The sequence below is a fragment of the Ptychodera flava genome, chromosome 1 (assembly GCF_041260155.1).
Source record: "Ptychodera flava strain L36383 chromosome 1, AS_Pfla_20210202, whole genome shotgun sequence".
In the NCBI taxonomy this organism is placed as follows: Eukaryota; Metazoa; Hemichordata; class Enteropneusta; family Ptychoderidae; genus Ptychodera; species Ptychodera flava.
In genome coordinates, this window is record NC_091928.1 from 62816288 (window position 1) to 62833097 (window position 16810).

Genomic DNA, 16810 nt, shown 5'->3' on the forward strand with positions numbered 1-16810 from the left:
AATTTATTATTTGATAAATTTATTGATATGTTGTCATAGCAACACTAGTGGACCAAATGTTAAAATTTATAACTCAGTTATAGTGTACTCTCTTTGTTGGTAATGTTTATTTAAAATTCTCTAAAAATTACACAAAGCACAGTGGTACTATAATTAAATAATGAGGACAATGCTCTTTTTACACATGTTATTTATTTATTGAATGATAATTTTTATTTTTTTCAAAGTTTTCATACAGCCTCAACTCATCATTAGACAGTTTTAGAAATATTGCTGTTATCATTAACCTATGATATCAAAATTTAAATGATGAAGTTTATTGATATATCAAGGCTTACAGGTACTGCAAAATCTTGCACTGTGTCAAATTTAAATAGCTAACCAAGTTGGTCACTCTTTTAAGGATAATGAATGTAAATTTCCTTTGTTTCATCCATTCATAAAAGTTGCCATACTTTGTATTGGCCATACAGGTGAAACTGGTTTCTCTGTTTCCGTGTATTAGCTTTATCATAAATCTGTCAGACTGAAAGTCTGTAAGAACGTTTTAATCTTTCTGGAAATTACTAACTCCTCCACAAAAGGTCATCATTAATTTCCCTGTTTATTCAAATTAATAAGAATAAATAGAAAATAAAAAGTTCACCCTCTGAAAATTGTCTCTGAATTTCTGAATTTCTATACGACTGATTGCTAGAGTTTTGATGTCAGTGTACAAATACTGCTATGACTTATGGGTAATTTGCATCATACCCTTGAAAAATTACCTAGAGTAATTTCAGAGGATATTTTTTGCTGACAACTTTATGTCTATTGCTTTAAAATAAATGTTTCATTTCTCTATTGTAGGTCAATTTACGTACCGTACAATGGAGTCATCATGCATGTACAGTATTAGTGTGGGCCTTCTGGAATCTATTCAGCATTTTATGTAAGTTGATTTCAATTCACATTTCATTCTTTCAACATAAACAATAGTACCATTACATTAATAGATTATTTACACATTCATCCAGTAAAATACTTGATATACATTCTTGTATATTTATGTATATGAACGTATATGGAACACAACATTAGATATACACTACGTATACTACTTACGTGGTGTTCCATATACCTTCATATACATAATTATATCATACCAGTATATTGATGGTGCAGCTATCTGATTGGTCGAGACGTGAATAGACCCATGGTATATTCATGATATACCACGACTGGCACACGCGCGACCTTTCGGCTTGAACAAAAATCCTGTTTTGATGTTCCACGCCAGAATTTCAATATACTGTTATGATACAATATTAGCAATAAGTTACACCCAGCAAAGGTATACCACAAGATGTTGATCAGTTCACGACATATGCACTCGCTATTGCTCAAGCATATATGTCATGAACTGATCAACATCTTGTGGTATACCATGGCTTGGTGTGTTTTGTTGCTTAAATATACAGGAATATATCAAGTATTTTACCTGGTGATTGTTAGCGTTACATGTAGTTTGTGCCTCGAAAATGAAAGACTTGAACTTTTGCTCAAAACCTTCCTCAAGCAAACTTTCAACCATATATTTCAAAATAAAGAATAAAATCCGGGGCCACTAAGCAAATTTTGGTACTAGGGAAACAAATTGCCCAATATTCAACAAGAATTGAAATTCAAAATGACAACCATCCCAGTGGTATCTCTATGGGAAAAAATGAATTATCCTGATTTTTCTCAAAAGACAGCTGATGGAAACTATACTCACTCCAAGAGCTTCAAAATAAGTCCCCACAAGTGGTAGGCCACAATAGAATAGTGAAATTTTGAGACATCAAATATTTTTCCCAAAGGCGCATTCTTCATGATTAAACTATTTCCTTTCAAACTGGTATCTTTCAGTGTTAAAACCCCTATGTGCTGGCCTTATCACAGTAACGGTATGTGTCTACAAGTTGTGTTGATATCACTTCCTAGAATTAGGAAAGTGATGATATTTTATGGTTATTCAGATATTTCATGGTTAGTGCCTACCGGTACATGCTAGCATTCATCATGGTTAGCATAGGTTTCATCTGTATTCAAACTCAGCACCACAACATTACTGTATATCATTCTATAGTCAATGCAAATGGTAACTTAATACCCAAAGTAATATTTTAAATGTCAGACAAAGTCAGGCAGTACTGGATCAAGCTGGTTTTCAATTTCATGTGAAACGTTGCCTTTAGTATGATTGTCTGTTTTAGCCAAATTGTCATTCGGAGAATACATTTCATGGAAAGATACAACTCTTTGCTTGATTACTTAAAGTGTATATCTCACCTACCGGGTATATGTATGTCTGAACTTAATTGAATTGCATAAATCAATATTCACTATTTCAAAAAATCAATATTGTTGTAGTGGCAACTATTTCTATGGTAGTGTATTTCACTGTTAAAGTTGTGAAAAATTCACCCTGTCAGGAAATGTCTGAGTTCATATTTGCCGTGTATTGGTCACATGGCATGACATCAGAAGTGGCTAACCTCTGAGAGCAATCCTTTGAAAGCAGTAGTCAATGCATTGGGTACCAACTTTGAGAAAATCTCAGGTAGTTTGCTGTGATGACAAGATGCACAGTTTTGGGCTGCAACAACACAACCTGGATAGTTTTAGTCAACATATGTGCTGTTAATTTGGTGTGGACCTAGAAATATTTCCATGGGAGCATAGTAGAGTTGTGTATTGAGTGAGAGTATGATAATACCAACAGCCGACCCCATGCCAAGCTAGCTCAACCGCTGGCTAACCCATCCAAAATATCATGTGAATGAGACTCAAGCCTTTCATAATTAGTTGCTCCCTAAACTGTACTGATTGATAAATTGATTTATTGACAAAAATTTTAAAAAATGTTTTCTAGGTGAGATATACCCTTTAAGGTGACACAGACCTGGGATATATCCAGCCAAATTTTATGGATAGCTGATCCATTGATTTATGAAGGCTTACAGCTACTGTGAAATCTTGCTCTGTGTATCAACTTGAAATGACAACGGAGTTGGTCATTGTCTTTCAGGAAATAAATGTAAATTTCCTTTGTTACATTCATTCAAAAAAGTGACGATACATTCTATTGGCCAGACATGTGAAACTGTTTTCTCAATTTTCAGTTATTACCTTTATCACAAAGCTGTCTACAAGAACACTTTAATCTTTCTGAAAACTGCCATCTGCTCCACAAAATAATCATCATTACTTTTAGATTTTATTCAAATTATACAATTAGACTAAATAGGAACCCAAAACTACATCCTCTAAAATCACTGAAATTTGTCTCTGAATTTCTGTACACTAGATAAGTAGATTGCTAGAGTTTTCAAAGTTGTTGTACATATCATGTTGAATCATGGGTAATATAAATTACCCAGCACCAGAACCTTTGAATTATTACCTAAAGTAATTTTGGAGGATATTTTTGTTACAAATGTTCTTTTTCATCTGTTGTACATGTAGGTCAGTTCACATACAATGGTGTCAGCATGTATGTACAGTATTAGTGTGGATTTACTGGTAGCTACTCAGAATTTAATGTACGCAAAATTTAAATTCAGAATTTATTATTTCAACACATGAACAAGAGTACCATTACATTACTAGAAAAATGTCTGCCTTTTCTACAGAGTTATGCTGAATTTCAAACTACCTACTTCCTTTCAAACAGGTCTCTGCCATTGTTAGAAACTTCTAGCCATTGTATAAATCATGTTGAATTATGGGTAATATCAATTACTTTGCACTGGAACCTTGGAAAAATTTCCTACAGTAATTTAGGAATATATATTTTTGCTAACAAATTTGTACTTTTTGTTACAAATGTTCTTTTTCATCTGTTGTAGGTCAATTCACATACAATGGAGTCAGCGTGTATGTACAGCTTTAGTGTGGATTAAGTGGTAGCTACTCAGAATTTAATGTAAGTAGATTTATATTCGTAGTATATTCTTACAACACATGAACAATAATACCAAATTACATTGCATTACTTGAAAAGTTTCTGCCTTTTCTACAGATTTATGCAAATGTTAGACTATATCCTTTCAAACTGGAATCTGTTGTGTCTATGTGCTGACCTAATCGAAATACTGCTATGAATTATGGGTAATTTGCATCATACCCTTGAAAAGTTACCGAGTAATTTCAGAGGATATTTATCCCTTACAACTTGATGTTTGTTGGTACACATGTTCATTTTTCTCTATTGTAGGTCAATTTACATCTACATGAAATGGAGTCATCATGCATGTAGAGATTTGTGTGGGCCTTCTTGAACCTGTAAGTTGATTTCAATTCATATTTCATTCTTTCAACATGAACAATACTAAAAAGGTTTTTGTCCTTTGTTAGTGTTACACATACCGGTATTGTAGTTTATGCCTCTTAAATGAAAGACTTAAATTCTTCTTTATAGCAAACAAAAAATGAACAACTTAAACTTTTGCTTAAATTTTCCTCAAGTGAATTTTAACCATAATCTTTCAAAACCATGAACAAAATCCGGGGTAACTGTGTAAATTTTGGTACTAGGGAAACAAATTGCCCAATATTCAACAAGAATTTAAATTCAAAATGGCCACCATCCCAGTGTTATCTCTACGGGAGAAAATAAAATTCCTGATTTTCTCAAAACACAGCGGATGAAAACTTTACTCACTTCAAGAGCTTCAATAAGCCCATCAAGTGGTAGGATAGGGCAAAACAGAAAAATTTGAGAGATCGAATAGATGCATTCTACCTGAACATCGAACTATTTCCCTTCAAACTGGTATGTGTCTACGACATTGTGTTGATATAGTCACTTCCCAAAATTAGGAAAAAGTGATGATACACTGTGCTCTCCCTGGCCTTTCGAAATTGTTAGTAAATTTACGAATTTGGTTCAAAATAAATTAGTAAGCACAAATTATGTAATGCTGAGCCCGCCCATTTCAACAAGCACTTCTGGTACTCAATAAATGATGTTAAGGGTATAGATGAATGATTTCATTATAGACAAAGGAAAGTGAAAAATTCCTTTTTAGTTTTTTTGACATTGAACACTCATATTTTGATACACATTTTCAAAAGATCCATTAAATAACACAGTACATCATGGGTCATGAGTGCTTGTAACATTGAAACTTCTTCCTTGTTTCAATAAAGTGTGTCATTTTGGTCAACCGGCCCATGAATGTTATTCAATTAATCGATCTTTATTACACAACATAACATTTTCAAGTATATTGTGACACAAAGTGTAACTCCCTTTGTGTGTGTAGTCAGTGCTTTATGATTATATATCGGGAAGTGGTCATTAATATTATCAGTGTTTGCACAAGTTTTAGATGCTAGAAAATCTCTGCCAAGTTTTTCATATTTGGAAAGCTCTGTTACTTTGAAAGTATGCATGTCATCCATAGGTGTTAGGTGGTGCCTCTTGGTAGCTGCAGTCATTATGCCATGTTCATCTCTAAAATTCTTTTAAAACAACCACTGATCAGAACATTTGGCAGTCTGTGGTTTCGCACAAATTTTGTCTCATTATAACAGCAAATTTAAGTACGCAAACTGAGACTGGTGATCCTGCTAATGTTTTCTTAGAGACAGTTATACTTTTAAAACGCTGCAGATGATCGTCATTTATTTTTTGTCTGGATAAACGTTTTCGTCTTGGGACTGTGCACAGCATTGTCTTTGGATTATCTAAGAAAACTATCAGTATTCATAACATTTGCTGAGACAGTTTTTTGTAAAATATTTTGAAGGAAACCTATTAAAATTGGCAAGTTCACTGAAAAAAAAAATCAATCTGCAGATCGTCAAATGACCAATCTATGACAACTATAAGATTTCCGGCTAAGATTTCCGGCTGCCTCCATGCACAGACAAACACTTTGCGGTACGGTACATCGTTCAACCATGCGCGGTCCTAGCCCTGCGTACGATGCTGTGTGTTCCGCTACAGCTAATAGCCCCGCTCACCACAGCTGTAGCGGAACACACAGCATCGTACGCAGGGCTAACGCGGTCCAGACTGCAGTTCGACTGTCTTTCCGGCTGACTCAGTGTCTTGATCTCTTCTCGGCGGTTTCATTGTTTCCAATTTTTTCATATCAGGTGCCGTATTTATGCCCAACTTTCTTTCCCAGCTGAGGATACTATCTATCTGAAGCATTTGTGACTGCCCGCTTCCCTCGATCCGCTTCAACCGTCCATTCGGAAAGTTGACAGCATGTGAGTGTTTGGGTATCTCGAAACTACCGTAATGCATGGCACACCAGTATCTGAGTACACGACGCGGGGATCTTGAAACCTTTTCGCGCATGCTCATGTTAGCACAGGTCAAAGTCCAAAGCTATTGCCATTCTCGATGCGCCGATACCGGGGCAGAGTAGTTTTTGAAAGACGAGATATGACAGTATTTCCCGGAATTCATAATCTTGACCGAAAATCAGGCTTCAAAAATAACAAAATTGTTCGTAAATGGCCGATCGGGCATGTATTTTTTTTCGTAAATTTTCATTTTTGTTCGTAATTTACGAACGTTACGAGCGACAGCGAGAGCACAGATACAGTGAATATTTGATGGTTGTGCTGGCATACCAACATTCATCATGGTTAGGCCAAAAAATATAAATTGTGCTGCTCCGATAACATGGTTTTCAAAAATAGGGTAGGTAGGTCGGCAGGGATTTTTTTCAAAAGAAATTTTTATTTTAAGAATCCATTTGTCAAGGGTTCAGGGCAATCAAACACGGACCACAGCATTTCCAGAAAAAAATATCATTCATTTAAAAAGGAATTTCCGGGGGCTTATACTCGGACGAGTATTAAAAGCATAACAGACATCCTCGTTCAAGCAAAAATCAAATGCCAGGTAATTAATGCGTGATTTTTATGGGTTTTTTCTCTCTTTCATTTACTTCTCTGTTTAAGTAGCTTTAAAAAGTTTAGGGTCAGCAGGTAAAAAGTAGAGTACCTTAGGTCAGGTTATCGGAACAGCACAATTTTTTTTTCTGCCTTAGCACTGGTCTCATCCGTACTCAAAGTTTGTGGAAGAACATTGTACTGTGCTATATCATTCCACACAGTACAAGTGACTACTGAATGAAAAGCAATATACACTACAGATTTCAGGAAAAGTCAGGTAGTACTGAGTACTTAATCTAGCTAGCTTGACAAGTCTATGTCACATGACAATTCTATGATTCACATGCTCTGTCAGTTAATGTCAGCCAAATTGTTACACAGAGAAATATTTTGTTCTGAAAATCACACTCTTGAAAACAAAATTAGTATTATACCGTATAATGGCTGGGTTACACAAGGTGACACATCAGCCATGGGAAATATTCTGCCAAATTTTATGAATAGCTGATACATTGATATATCAGGGCTTTCAGGTACTGTAAAATCTAGCTGGGTGTGAACTGGAAATGACCAACTGAGGTGGTCATTGTCTTTAAGGAGAATATCTGTAAATTTCCTTTGTTTCATCCATTCAAAAAAGTGACCATACTTTGCTATAGCCATACGAAATTGGTTTCTCCATTTTCACATATTACCTTTATCATAAATTTGTCTGCAAGAGTACTTTTTTTTTTGGGGGGGGGGGGAATTGTGATTTGCTTTTAGTTAATGCCAGTCTATAGAAATTATTCTCAAAATTCCTGACAAAATGTGTGTAGCATTTATTACTTTGCACCGAAACCTTGCAAAAATTACACAGGATATTTTTTTTACAAATTGATCTTTTTCATCACAAATGTTTTTTTCATCCAGCAATTCACATACAATGGAGTCAACATGCATATACAGCATTGGTGTAGATTTACTGGTAGCTGCTCAGCATTTTATTTAAGTAATTTTCAGTTCTTGTTTATTCTTTCAACACATGGACACTAGTATCTAAATTTCTTGAAAAGATTCTGCCAACTGTTCTGTGTTACCATTAATATCTAAACTATTTCCTTTCAAACTTGTATCTGTCAGTGTTAATGTGATACCAAAGGATTCAATGCGTGTGCGATAGCCATGGTAGGCAGTGCACACTATTGCACCCGAAAATTGTTACTGTTTACAGCACCAATTCAAAGCATGTGTTTTAGAAAATTCTCAATAATTCTTGAAATATGGCAAGAATAGGATTATTACGAAATTACAAGTACACATTTGCCATTTCAAAACAGAGTGTTTGTTGCATGGCTCACCAAAGCTATGTACCGGACTGTCATTGAGTGTAGGGTATGTCAAGTATCGCTATCTAAAATTTCAGGCGATTTTGAGCATATCTCAAATCTCAAAGTCATATCTGCATATCTATGATGTCACGCATTCCATGACTGGCAAACATGCATCTGCTTGGTTTTGGTGCCGTTGTATTACATCTTTGGGTCAATAAAAGCACAAAAACTCATATTTTCGTGGATTTGACAAATTTACCTTTTAGCAACCATTACCTACATACTTAAATCCTTCGGTATCACCTTAATTACCTTCATATCCTGGCCTACAGTCAGTGGAAATGATAATTGAATACCAAAGCAACATTATGGATGTCAGGGAAAGTCAGGCATTACTTTAGCCAGCTAGCCTCCCATGCTGATGTCATGTGACACACTGTCTTGAGTATGATTTACATACCCTGTCTGTTAAACTTAGCAGAATGCCGCTCAGAGAAATATTTTGTTCAGTTAATTCAAACTCTTGAAAACAAAAATTGGTATATAATGGTCGGATTACTTAAGGTGACACAGCCCTGGAAAATATCCTGCCAAATTTTATGAATAGCTGATCCATTGATATATCAAGGTTTACAGGTACATAAAATCTTGCTCTGTTTGCCGACTTAAATGACTGACCAAGTTGGTCATTGTCTTTAAGGAGAACAAATGCAAATTTCCTTTGTTACATACATTCAAAAAGTAGCCACACTTTGTGTCGGCAATAAAGCTGAAACTAGTTTCTCCATGGTAATCATAAAGCTGTCTCCAAAAACATTTCAATCTTTCTTGAAATTGCCATCTTCTCCACAGTTGATCCAAAATACACAATGAAAATAAATGGGAGCCAAAAACTACATCCTCAAAATTACTGAAAGTTGTCTCTTGCAGGATTACTAAAGTTTTTGACGTCATTGTACAAATCATGTTGAATTATGGGTAATATAATTACTTTGCACTACGCAAGTGTTATTTCAGATAATATCCCTATTATCTCATAAATTGATCTTTTTGGTACATATATTCTTTTCATCTACTTTTGGTCAGTTTACATACAATGTACAGTATGTCAGCATGTATGTACAGTTTTAGTGTGGGTTTACTGGTACATGTACAGTAGCTGTTCAACATTTTATGTATAATTCAATTTTCATAGTTTATCGGCACTAGTGTTATTAAATTATTGGAAAAGTGTTTGCTATTGATTAAGTGTTACACTTATCCTTTGAACAATTTCCTTTCAAACTGGTATCTGTCAGTGTTAATTATCTGTATGTGCAAGTCTTATCACAGTACTGATATGTGTGTAGGAAGTTGTGTTGATATCACTCCTAAATTAGGATCGTATGATACACTGAATATTTCATGGTAGTGCTTGCATGCTAGCACTTATTATGGTTCACAGTTGTCAACAATGTTAAAATCTGGCATAAGTGCAAATAGTAATTGAATTCTCAAACCAATATTCTGGATGTCAGAGAAATTCAGGCAGTACTTCAACCAGCTTGCTTCTTATGCTTTTCTCTCGTGAAACACTGTCTCTTGTATGATTCACATTTTTTTTTTTTGGGGGGGGGGGGTTTGAGGTGGACAATAAAGTGCATATTTCTTAAAGGTCAACTATACTTGTGGGTCATCTTACATAATACTTCCTATGTAAATCTGCAGAATTGAGCTCTTAATATATAAATTATAATTACAGTTCACAGAATACTACCTGGGGTAGTCCAGCATGTACAGCCTTGATTGGGCTCACAAGTCATGAATTTCTGGACTTCAAATTTTACTTTCTGTGTTTCCAATGTACTGCAAAGTAACTTAGTTTTCAGCCTGACAAAGATGAGATTTAATACCTAGCAAATTTTACTAATACTTAGCGTACATGTGGTCAACTTATACTGGTAGATCACATGTTCACACATGTGATCGTCCCATTGATGTCTGTCTGTCTGTACCGGTATGTCTGTATGTCTGTATGTCTATGTTCCTGTTTGTCTGTTTGTCTGATGGCATGATAAAATTCAAGAACAGCAGATGGGATTGGAATGAAATCTTGTACAAAGATCTCGGTTGGGAATGGTAAAAAGTGATTAGTGTTTGGTGTGTGTGGCTTGAATATTTTATGCTTATTTGTATTTATTAATGATTTTGAAAAAAAGACATGTATACATAGAGAATGGCAGCTTAAAATTTGATGAGATTTCCTACAAATGCTAATCACACAAGAATATATCAGCAAAGATATTAAAGGTTGAGATGAAATTTAATTGTGAATTTGCATATTTGATAAACTTTCAAAGTTTTCACCAAAGTTGACAAAACTTGCCATGTACATAACAGATACCATATCATGTTCATGAAGGTCATTTCATCATCTGAGATCAGCTAACTACTAACTTGCATATTTACAGTTAGGCAAAATTTCTCAAAATTGCTGTTGATAAGACAACGATATTTTATCGGTGAAAGAAGTTTGCATTTTCATGTCAGCTAATTTATGATTTGCATTTTCAAAGAATGAATTCCAAATTTGTCACATTAACTGAAAGCACTTGACCAAAGCTGATGAAATTTGCTATGTCAACTGATTGGTAATTTGTATACTTTAACATTTTTTTTTAATAGGTGATTACTGGAGGGAATTATCCAAAGTTAATGACAGTTCTATGTAAATTGATGATAAATACTAGTGAAAACGCTGGGCATATTTGCTTCTGCTGATTTATAACTTACAAATTGAATGAGCTTTTACAGTTTGGCAAATAAAGTTTGAAGAACATGGACCAACGGCACTACAATGAGAGAAGTCATTGCCAAAGAAATTTACCGTAGTATAATTTATATTTCAGCTGATAACATATTTGTGTAATTTTGTATACTTTATTTTTTTTTGCGTTAATCTAAGGTGAATTATGTGCAAGGATGCCATACTCTTGGTATTTGCATTCATTATGGCTTGAGGTGTATTCTGTGGCCATCCCTTCTAGTACCATCCCTGCTAGTGCATCTGGTGAGTTGGGGGGGGGGGGGAGAGGAGGGATGGCGGAGTACAAGCCTTAGTGGATTACTCTTAGAGCAATTACCCAAAGTGTCTACCACTTTTAGTCTTGACATGGGGTTCTGTTATTATACAACAAATGTTGGAACTGAAAACATGCCGTGTTTTGTCGTCTGAAGTTTTGCAGTAAGATCCAGTTCCCACTTATGTCATCAGGTTTGCTCATTGGTTATTTTTGCCCCCTCATCCTCAGATACATAAATTTATTAATATATGTGCGAGGTACACCAGTTTGTCATTCTGATAAGATGAAAACTCACACCACCTATGGTAAAATTATTAATATACTAGAACTGCTTAGTGATCACAGGAAGTTTAAATTCTGAAACAAAGAGTGTTTACAATTGACACTTACTTACCAGATTTACTTCCAGTAGTTCCTGCACCACCAGATATGTTAGAGAACACAGAACCACTAGGCATCTCTTCACCACCAGTAATAACTGAACTCCTCTGTTCATGTTTACTTCTTGTAGTTGCTGCACCACCAGACATCTTAGAGGACACTGGACCACTAGGCATTTCTTTACTACCAGTGCTAACTGAACTCCTCTGTTCCTGTTTACTTTTAGGTATCACTGTACTGCTATCAAATTTCTCTTTACGTCCAAAGATACGCTTGGAGATCTTGCTGAAAATGCCACCAGAGTCTTTCTTCTCTGTGAATGGATAAGAAATACCTACATCAACAGTAAGTTCTGTACTATGATTCTGAACACACAAAACTGATATTCATGAATGGGCTGAGAGTGAGTTGGGGAATTTCTTTTTCCAGTTAGTGTTAGACAAAACTCCCCTCCCCCCCCCAAGTGTAAGAAGTCTGGTCTGAGACCGTTGATTTGTTGGAATATTTTCTTGTGTCTCTTTTATGCTTGCAAAAGCTACAGTCAAATACAGTAGTGCAATTTATTGTAAAAAAAATGGTATCAATGAACTCCTTTGATTGATATCACTCATCCACATCAACTGTTGTACTTAACATGTAACATAAAAGTAAATTCTCACAGCTGTACCTTTATAATGTTACAAGCATAAACAGAGTTATGAGACTAATATTCTTAATCCAACAATTCTGTCAGGGGGATTACTCAGAAAACCTCTTGAATGTCATAACAAATTGCAGTTCCAACTACTGCAATTGTGGATGAATGATCTTTTTCTCCTTCAATGATACTTTGCCAACTATGGTCTATTCTCTGATCTTCAATAAATACAGCTCATTTCAGTTCCTCTATTATACAAAATGTGTAGGCATTTATTGGAACATTTTTATCAAAATTTTCAATTTAAGAATTTCCATATTATAAAATGACAACCAGTTGACTAACTTAATAATGATATTTTTCATCGTGCATTTTCACTGGCTATCATAACACAATATCCAATGACATCTTTGTAAACATCTGTATACTTAATTTTTTTGAATTAATCGATGGAAGTAAGATGAAGACTTGTAAAAGCATGCTGTACTCTGAGTATTTGCACAAGGGCTTGCGATGTATTTTGCAGCCATCCCTCCTAGAGCAACTTTTGAATGCTGGGACAGCCAAATACACCACAAGCCTTACTGCATTAAGGATGATAAATATCTTTTAGACACTTTCAGAGTTTTATTTTTTTCTCGATTGAACATGTCCCAAACCCCAATAAAGTATACATTTTCTGAAAGCCCTGATATAGAGCTATCCGACCAAGCACAGTGCATGGTCATTATTTGCATAAGAGTCACGTGACAAGCGTTTTGCTGAACCTTCCAAAAAACCGGTTTTCCCGGCCTTATGCGAACACGCTGCAAGATTTCGGTTGGAATTTCTTCATTGACAAGCCTTGACAATATCCTTCAAAAACCGTGTCTGCGATTTTTTTCGGAGGCTTCATTCAAATTATATGGCGTGATAATTAAAATTCCTTGAAAAGCACCTTCGTCCAACACCTTTAAGAGCGCATTAAAAAATAACAAAGGCATATAAAGGAAATCCCAGACACGGATTTTGAGTTCATTATGTTTCCATGGACAGAGTGAATTTCAAGCAGCTAGTATTTGTGAGAGCGAATTGACGAGGTGCCAAAGAAGGGTACTTCATTCACACATTGAATTCGAGAAAAACGCAAAAAACATGTTTTGATACTTCTACGCTACGGCATTTGATAATTAGACGTGCACAAGCCTCAACACAGACATACTTTGTTACCAAGTGATGATGTCGGCTGGGAATGACAGTTGTTCAGAGAAAAAGTCCCAGGAAAATAAAATAAATCGCAGAAAACTACCAATTTTTGGAGCATTGCGTGTCGACACATCACCACAGCGAATGGCTTCAGTTGGATAAACAATGATGTCAGCAGTCATTACTGATAGCGGGCGTGTCCTAAATTCATATGCAGATAAGCTTGTTTGCGTTCCCCAGATCACACTCCCCTCACACGCTATATAGACATTGCAGAACTTGATAGCGTACTATCGCACTAATTGCAAAGTTAATTCTAGGACGCGCCATTGCGCAATAAAATCTCGAATGGCCCTCATTTCTACGTTTGACGCGCCACTAAGGGCGCAACATTATATGAATGGGTCGATCACGCAGAGTTCACGTAGTTCATACATTCGCGTAGCTCCCCGAAGGTCATTACCTCAGTCATAGTGTGACATGTAAAACGATTCAGTTACCTATCAACCTTTGCAATTAAATACCCACTACAGCATACGGTATATGGTGGTACATAGGAAGCTGGGTAGAAAGGACTGATGTAGGGGCAACGGTGTTTTGGAGCCGTACGCATGTGGCATGGCCGATGAATATAAAACAACGGCACTGGCCGCTGCGTAAAGGTGGAAAGCTAGTCGACACTCGGATTTTTAACGCCGGTATAGTTGATGAACCCAGGATGATCGGGCAGTCCCTTAAATTGAAGCGTTTGCAACATCTACCGTCCATACAAACGAAACGTTGAACACTGCAAGGAAAACGTCCATGATTGTTTTGAAGAGCAACACATTTTAGGTCGGACACATGTCGTTTTTCCAGAGTAGCCAGGTCTTTGCATAGAACAACACCGCTGTGTACCCTTTGGCCAGAACCAATGATCGTAAATTTGCTAATACATACAAGTTATGTTGAAAAGTTGATGTATCGATCACTTTATTTAGGTCGTACGGGTTACAGTCTCGTGCTATATCAGTGTATGAGTAGCCTAATTGTCGATGCGTGCAAATCGAGGGCCACTCTCGGAGAAATCCTACCGGTGCGCTAAGCTTTGATGATCGTTTCCACAGTCAAAATCCGACAGTCCTTAGCAATTGTACAGTTGTTTAAGTCCAACATATCAATAATTCATCACATAAGTTACGTAAACAATTGAATCAAACCAAACGGTTTGCTGTTGCCATTATTGGGCCTGTTGCGTACGTACAAGGGACAACTTTGCAGTAGGCTTGGTTGGTTACGGGGGGCCCGATCTCCAGTATTCTCCTTTTCTTGACTTGATGGACTATTGTATTTCTGCAGAAAATTCAAGGTTTTTACATGTGTGATGATGATGGCCCCCGATTTTCTAAAATGGCCCACTTGGGACAGGAGTGGCCCGTTGTTTTTAAATCCTAGAATGAACACCGTGTAATTGTTTATCTAATATTGCGAAAAAGACGTCAACCACCGTAAAGCGGCGTGTGCAGGCTCCGACCAACCCTAAGCAAAGAGTGATAAAACGTCGCACTGCTGAGAAATCGTCGTTGACACGATGTCTAGACCACACTAAGAAAAATGACTTGCTCTCTCGTGTAGACTATGTCTGGAACTGTATTTGTTTATTGGACTAGGCTTCAACAAACATTTAATTATGGTTTATTGTTCACAGACGGAAGTAATCCTGGTGTTTGGAGAAGTCACAGCACGTCATTATGTAAATTAGCTAGTGCAACGCAACGTTGTGTCACTCAAGATGGATTATGGAAATAGCAATGCAAATGTGTCCACAATGTTTACAAAAGCTCCCGATTTATCCGGGATAGCCACGTGCATTTGTTTTGATTTTTAAAAATTGTGAATTACACGGAAACCATTCCTTATCTTGAACTGGTGACACATCTCAATTCTGGGTCTTACTTCAAGGCATATTCTCAGAGAATTTGAAAATTTGACAGAAAAATGAACAATTTGGTATTTATCATCCTTAATCTGAGAGCAATTACCCTGAGTAAAGATCACTTTCAGTCTTGCCATGGGGTTTTGGTAATTATATAATAATAGTTAGAACTGAAAGCACATGCCATGTTTTGTCGTATGAAGTTCTCTGGCTATCATAATAAAATTGCTTCACTTTCATAGTCTAATCGATGGATATTACTTATCCATGGCAATAAAAAATACAAGAAAAGGTGTTACTCTTCTTACGCTCTTTTCCCAAGGTAACTAGTCCTTCTTCATGGAAACTGCTTTCTACAAGATGAGGTTGGTGAAATTGTTGTGTCTTTTCTGATACCCTCTTCCAGCGTCTTTGGTTGTGTGGCTGTCTCCATCTCACTTCCCTCCCTGCCAGTCATCTCAGGTTGTGTTAGTGTGGCTGTCTCCATCTCACTTCCCTCCCTGCCAGTCATCTCAGGTTGTGTTGGTGTGGCTGTCTCTATCTCACTTCCCTCCCTGACAGTCATCTCAGGTTGTGTTGGTGTTGCTGTCTCTATCTCACTTCCCTCCCTGACAGTCATCTCAGGTTGTGTTGGTGTGGCTGTCTCCATCTCACTTCCCTCCCTGCCAGTCATCTCAGGTTGTGTTGGTGTGGCTGTCTCCATCTCACTTCCCTCCCTGCCAGTCATCTCAGGTTGTGTTGGTGTGGCTGTCTTCATCTCACTTCCCTCCCTGACAGTCATCTCAGGTTTTGTTAGTGTGGCTGTCTCCATCTCACTTCCCTCCCTGCCAGTCATCTCAGGTTGTGTTGGTGTGGCTGTCTCCATCTCACTTCCCTCCTTGACAGTCATCTCAGGTTGTGTTGTTGTGGCTGTTTCCATTTCACTTCCATCCCTACTAGTCATCTCTGGCTGTGTTGTTGTAGCTGTCTCCATCTCACTTCCCTCCTTGACAGTTATCTCAGGTTGTGTTGGTGTGGCTGTCTCCATTTCACTTCCCTCCCTGCAGTCATCTCAGGTTGTGTTGGTCTGGCTGTCTCATCTCACTTCCCTCCCTGCCAGTCATCTCAGGTTTTGTTAGTGTGGCTGTCTCCAACTCATTTCCCTCCCTGCCAGTCATCTCAGGTTGTATTGGTGTGGCTGTCTCCATCTCACTTCCCTCCCTGACAGTCATCTCAGGTTGTGTTGGTTTGGCTGTCTTCATCCTGCTTCCATCCCTGGCAGTCTTCTGACGTTTTGTTGGTGTGGCTGTCTCCATGTCACTTCTATCCCTGGCAGTCTTCTCAGGTTGATGTGCTGATGTGTCTCTTTCCGTCTCACTTCCCGCCCTGACAGTCATCTCAGGTTGTGTTGGTGTGGCTGTCTCCATCTCACTTCCCTCCCTGACAGTCATCTCAG

General features: G+C 37.1%; 1 protein-coding gene across 1 annotated transcript; it reads right to left on the reverse strand.

The window, feature by feature from the left end:
- Positions 1–16421: 16421 nt before the first annotated feature.
- LOC139146428 (uncharacterized) lies at positions 16422–16805 on the reverse strand. The gene has a single exon (XM_070717773.1). It carries the CDS (start codon positions 16803–16805, stop codon positions 16422–16424), a length of 384 nt encoding a protein of 127 aa, XP_070573874.1.
- Positions 16806–16810: the final 5 nt, after the last annotated feature.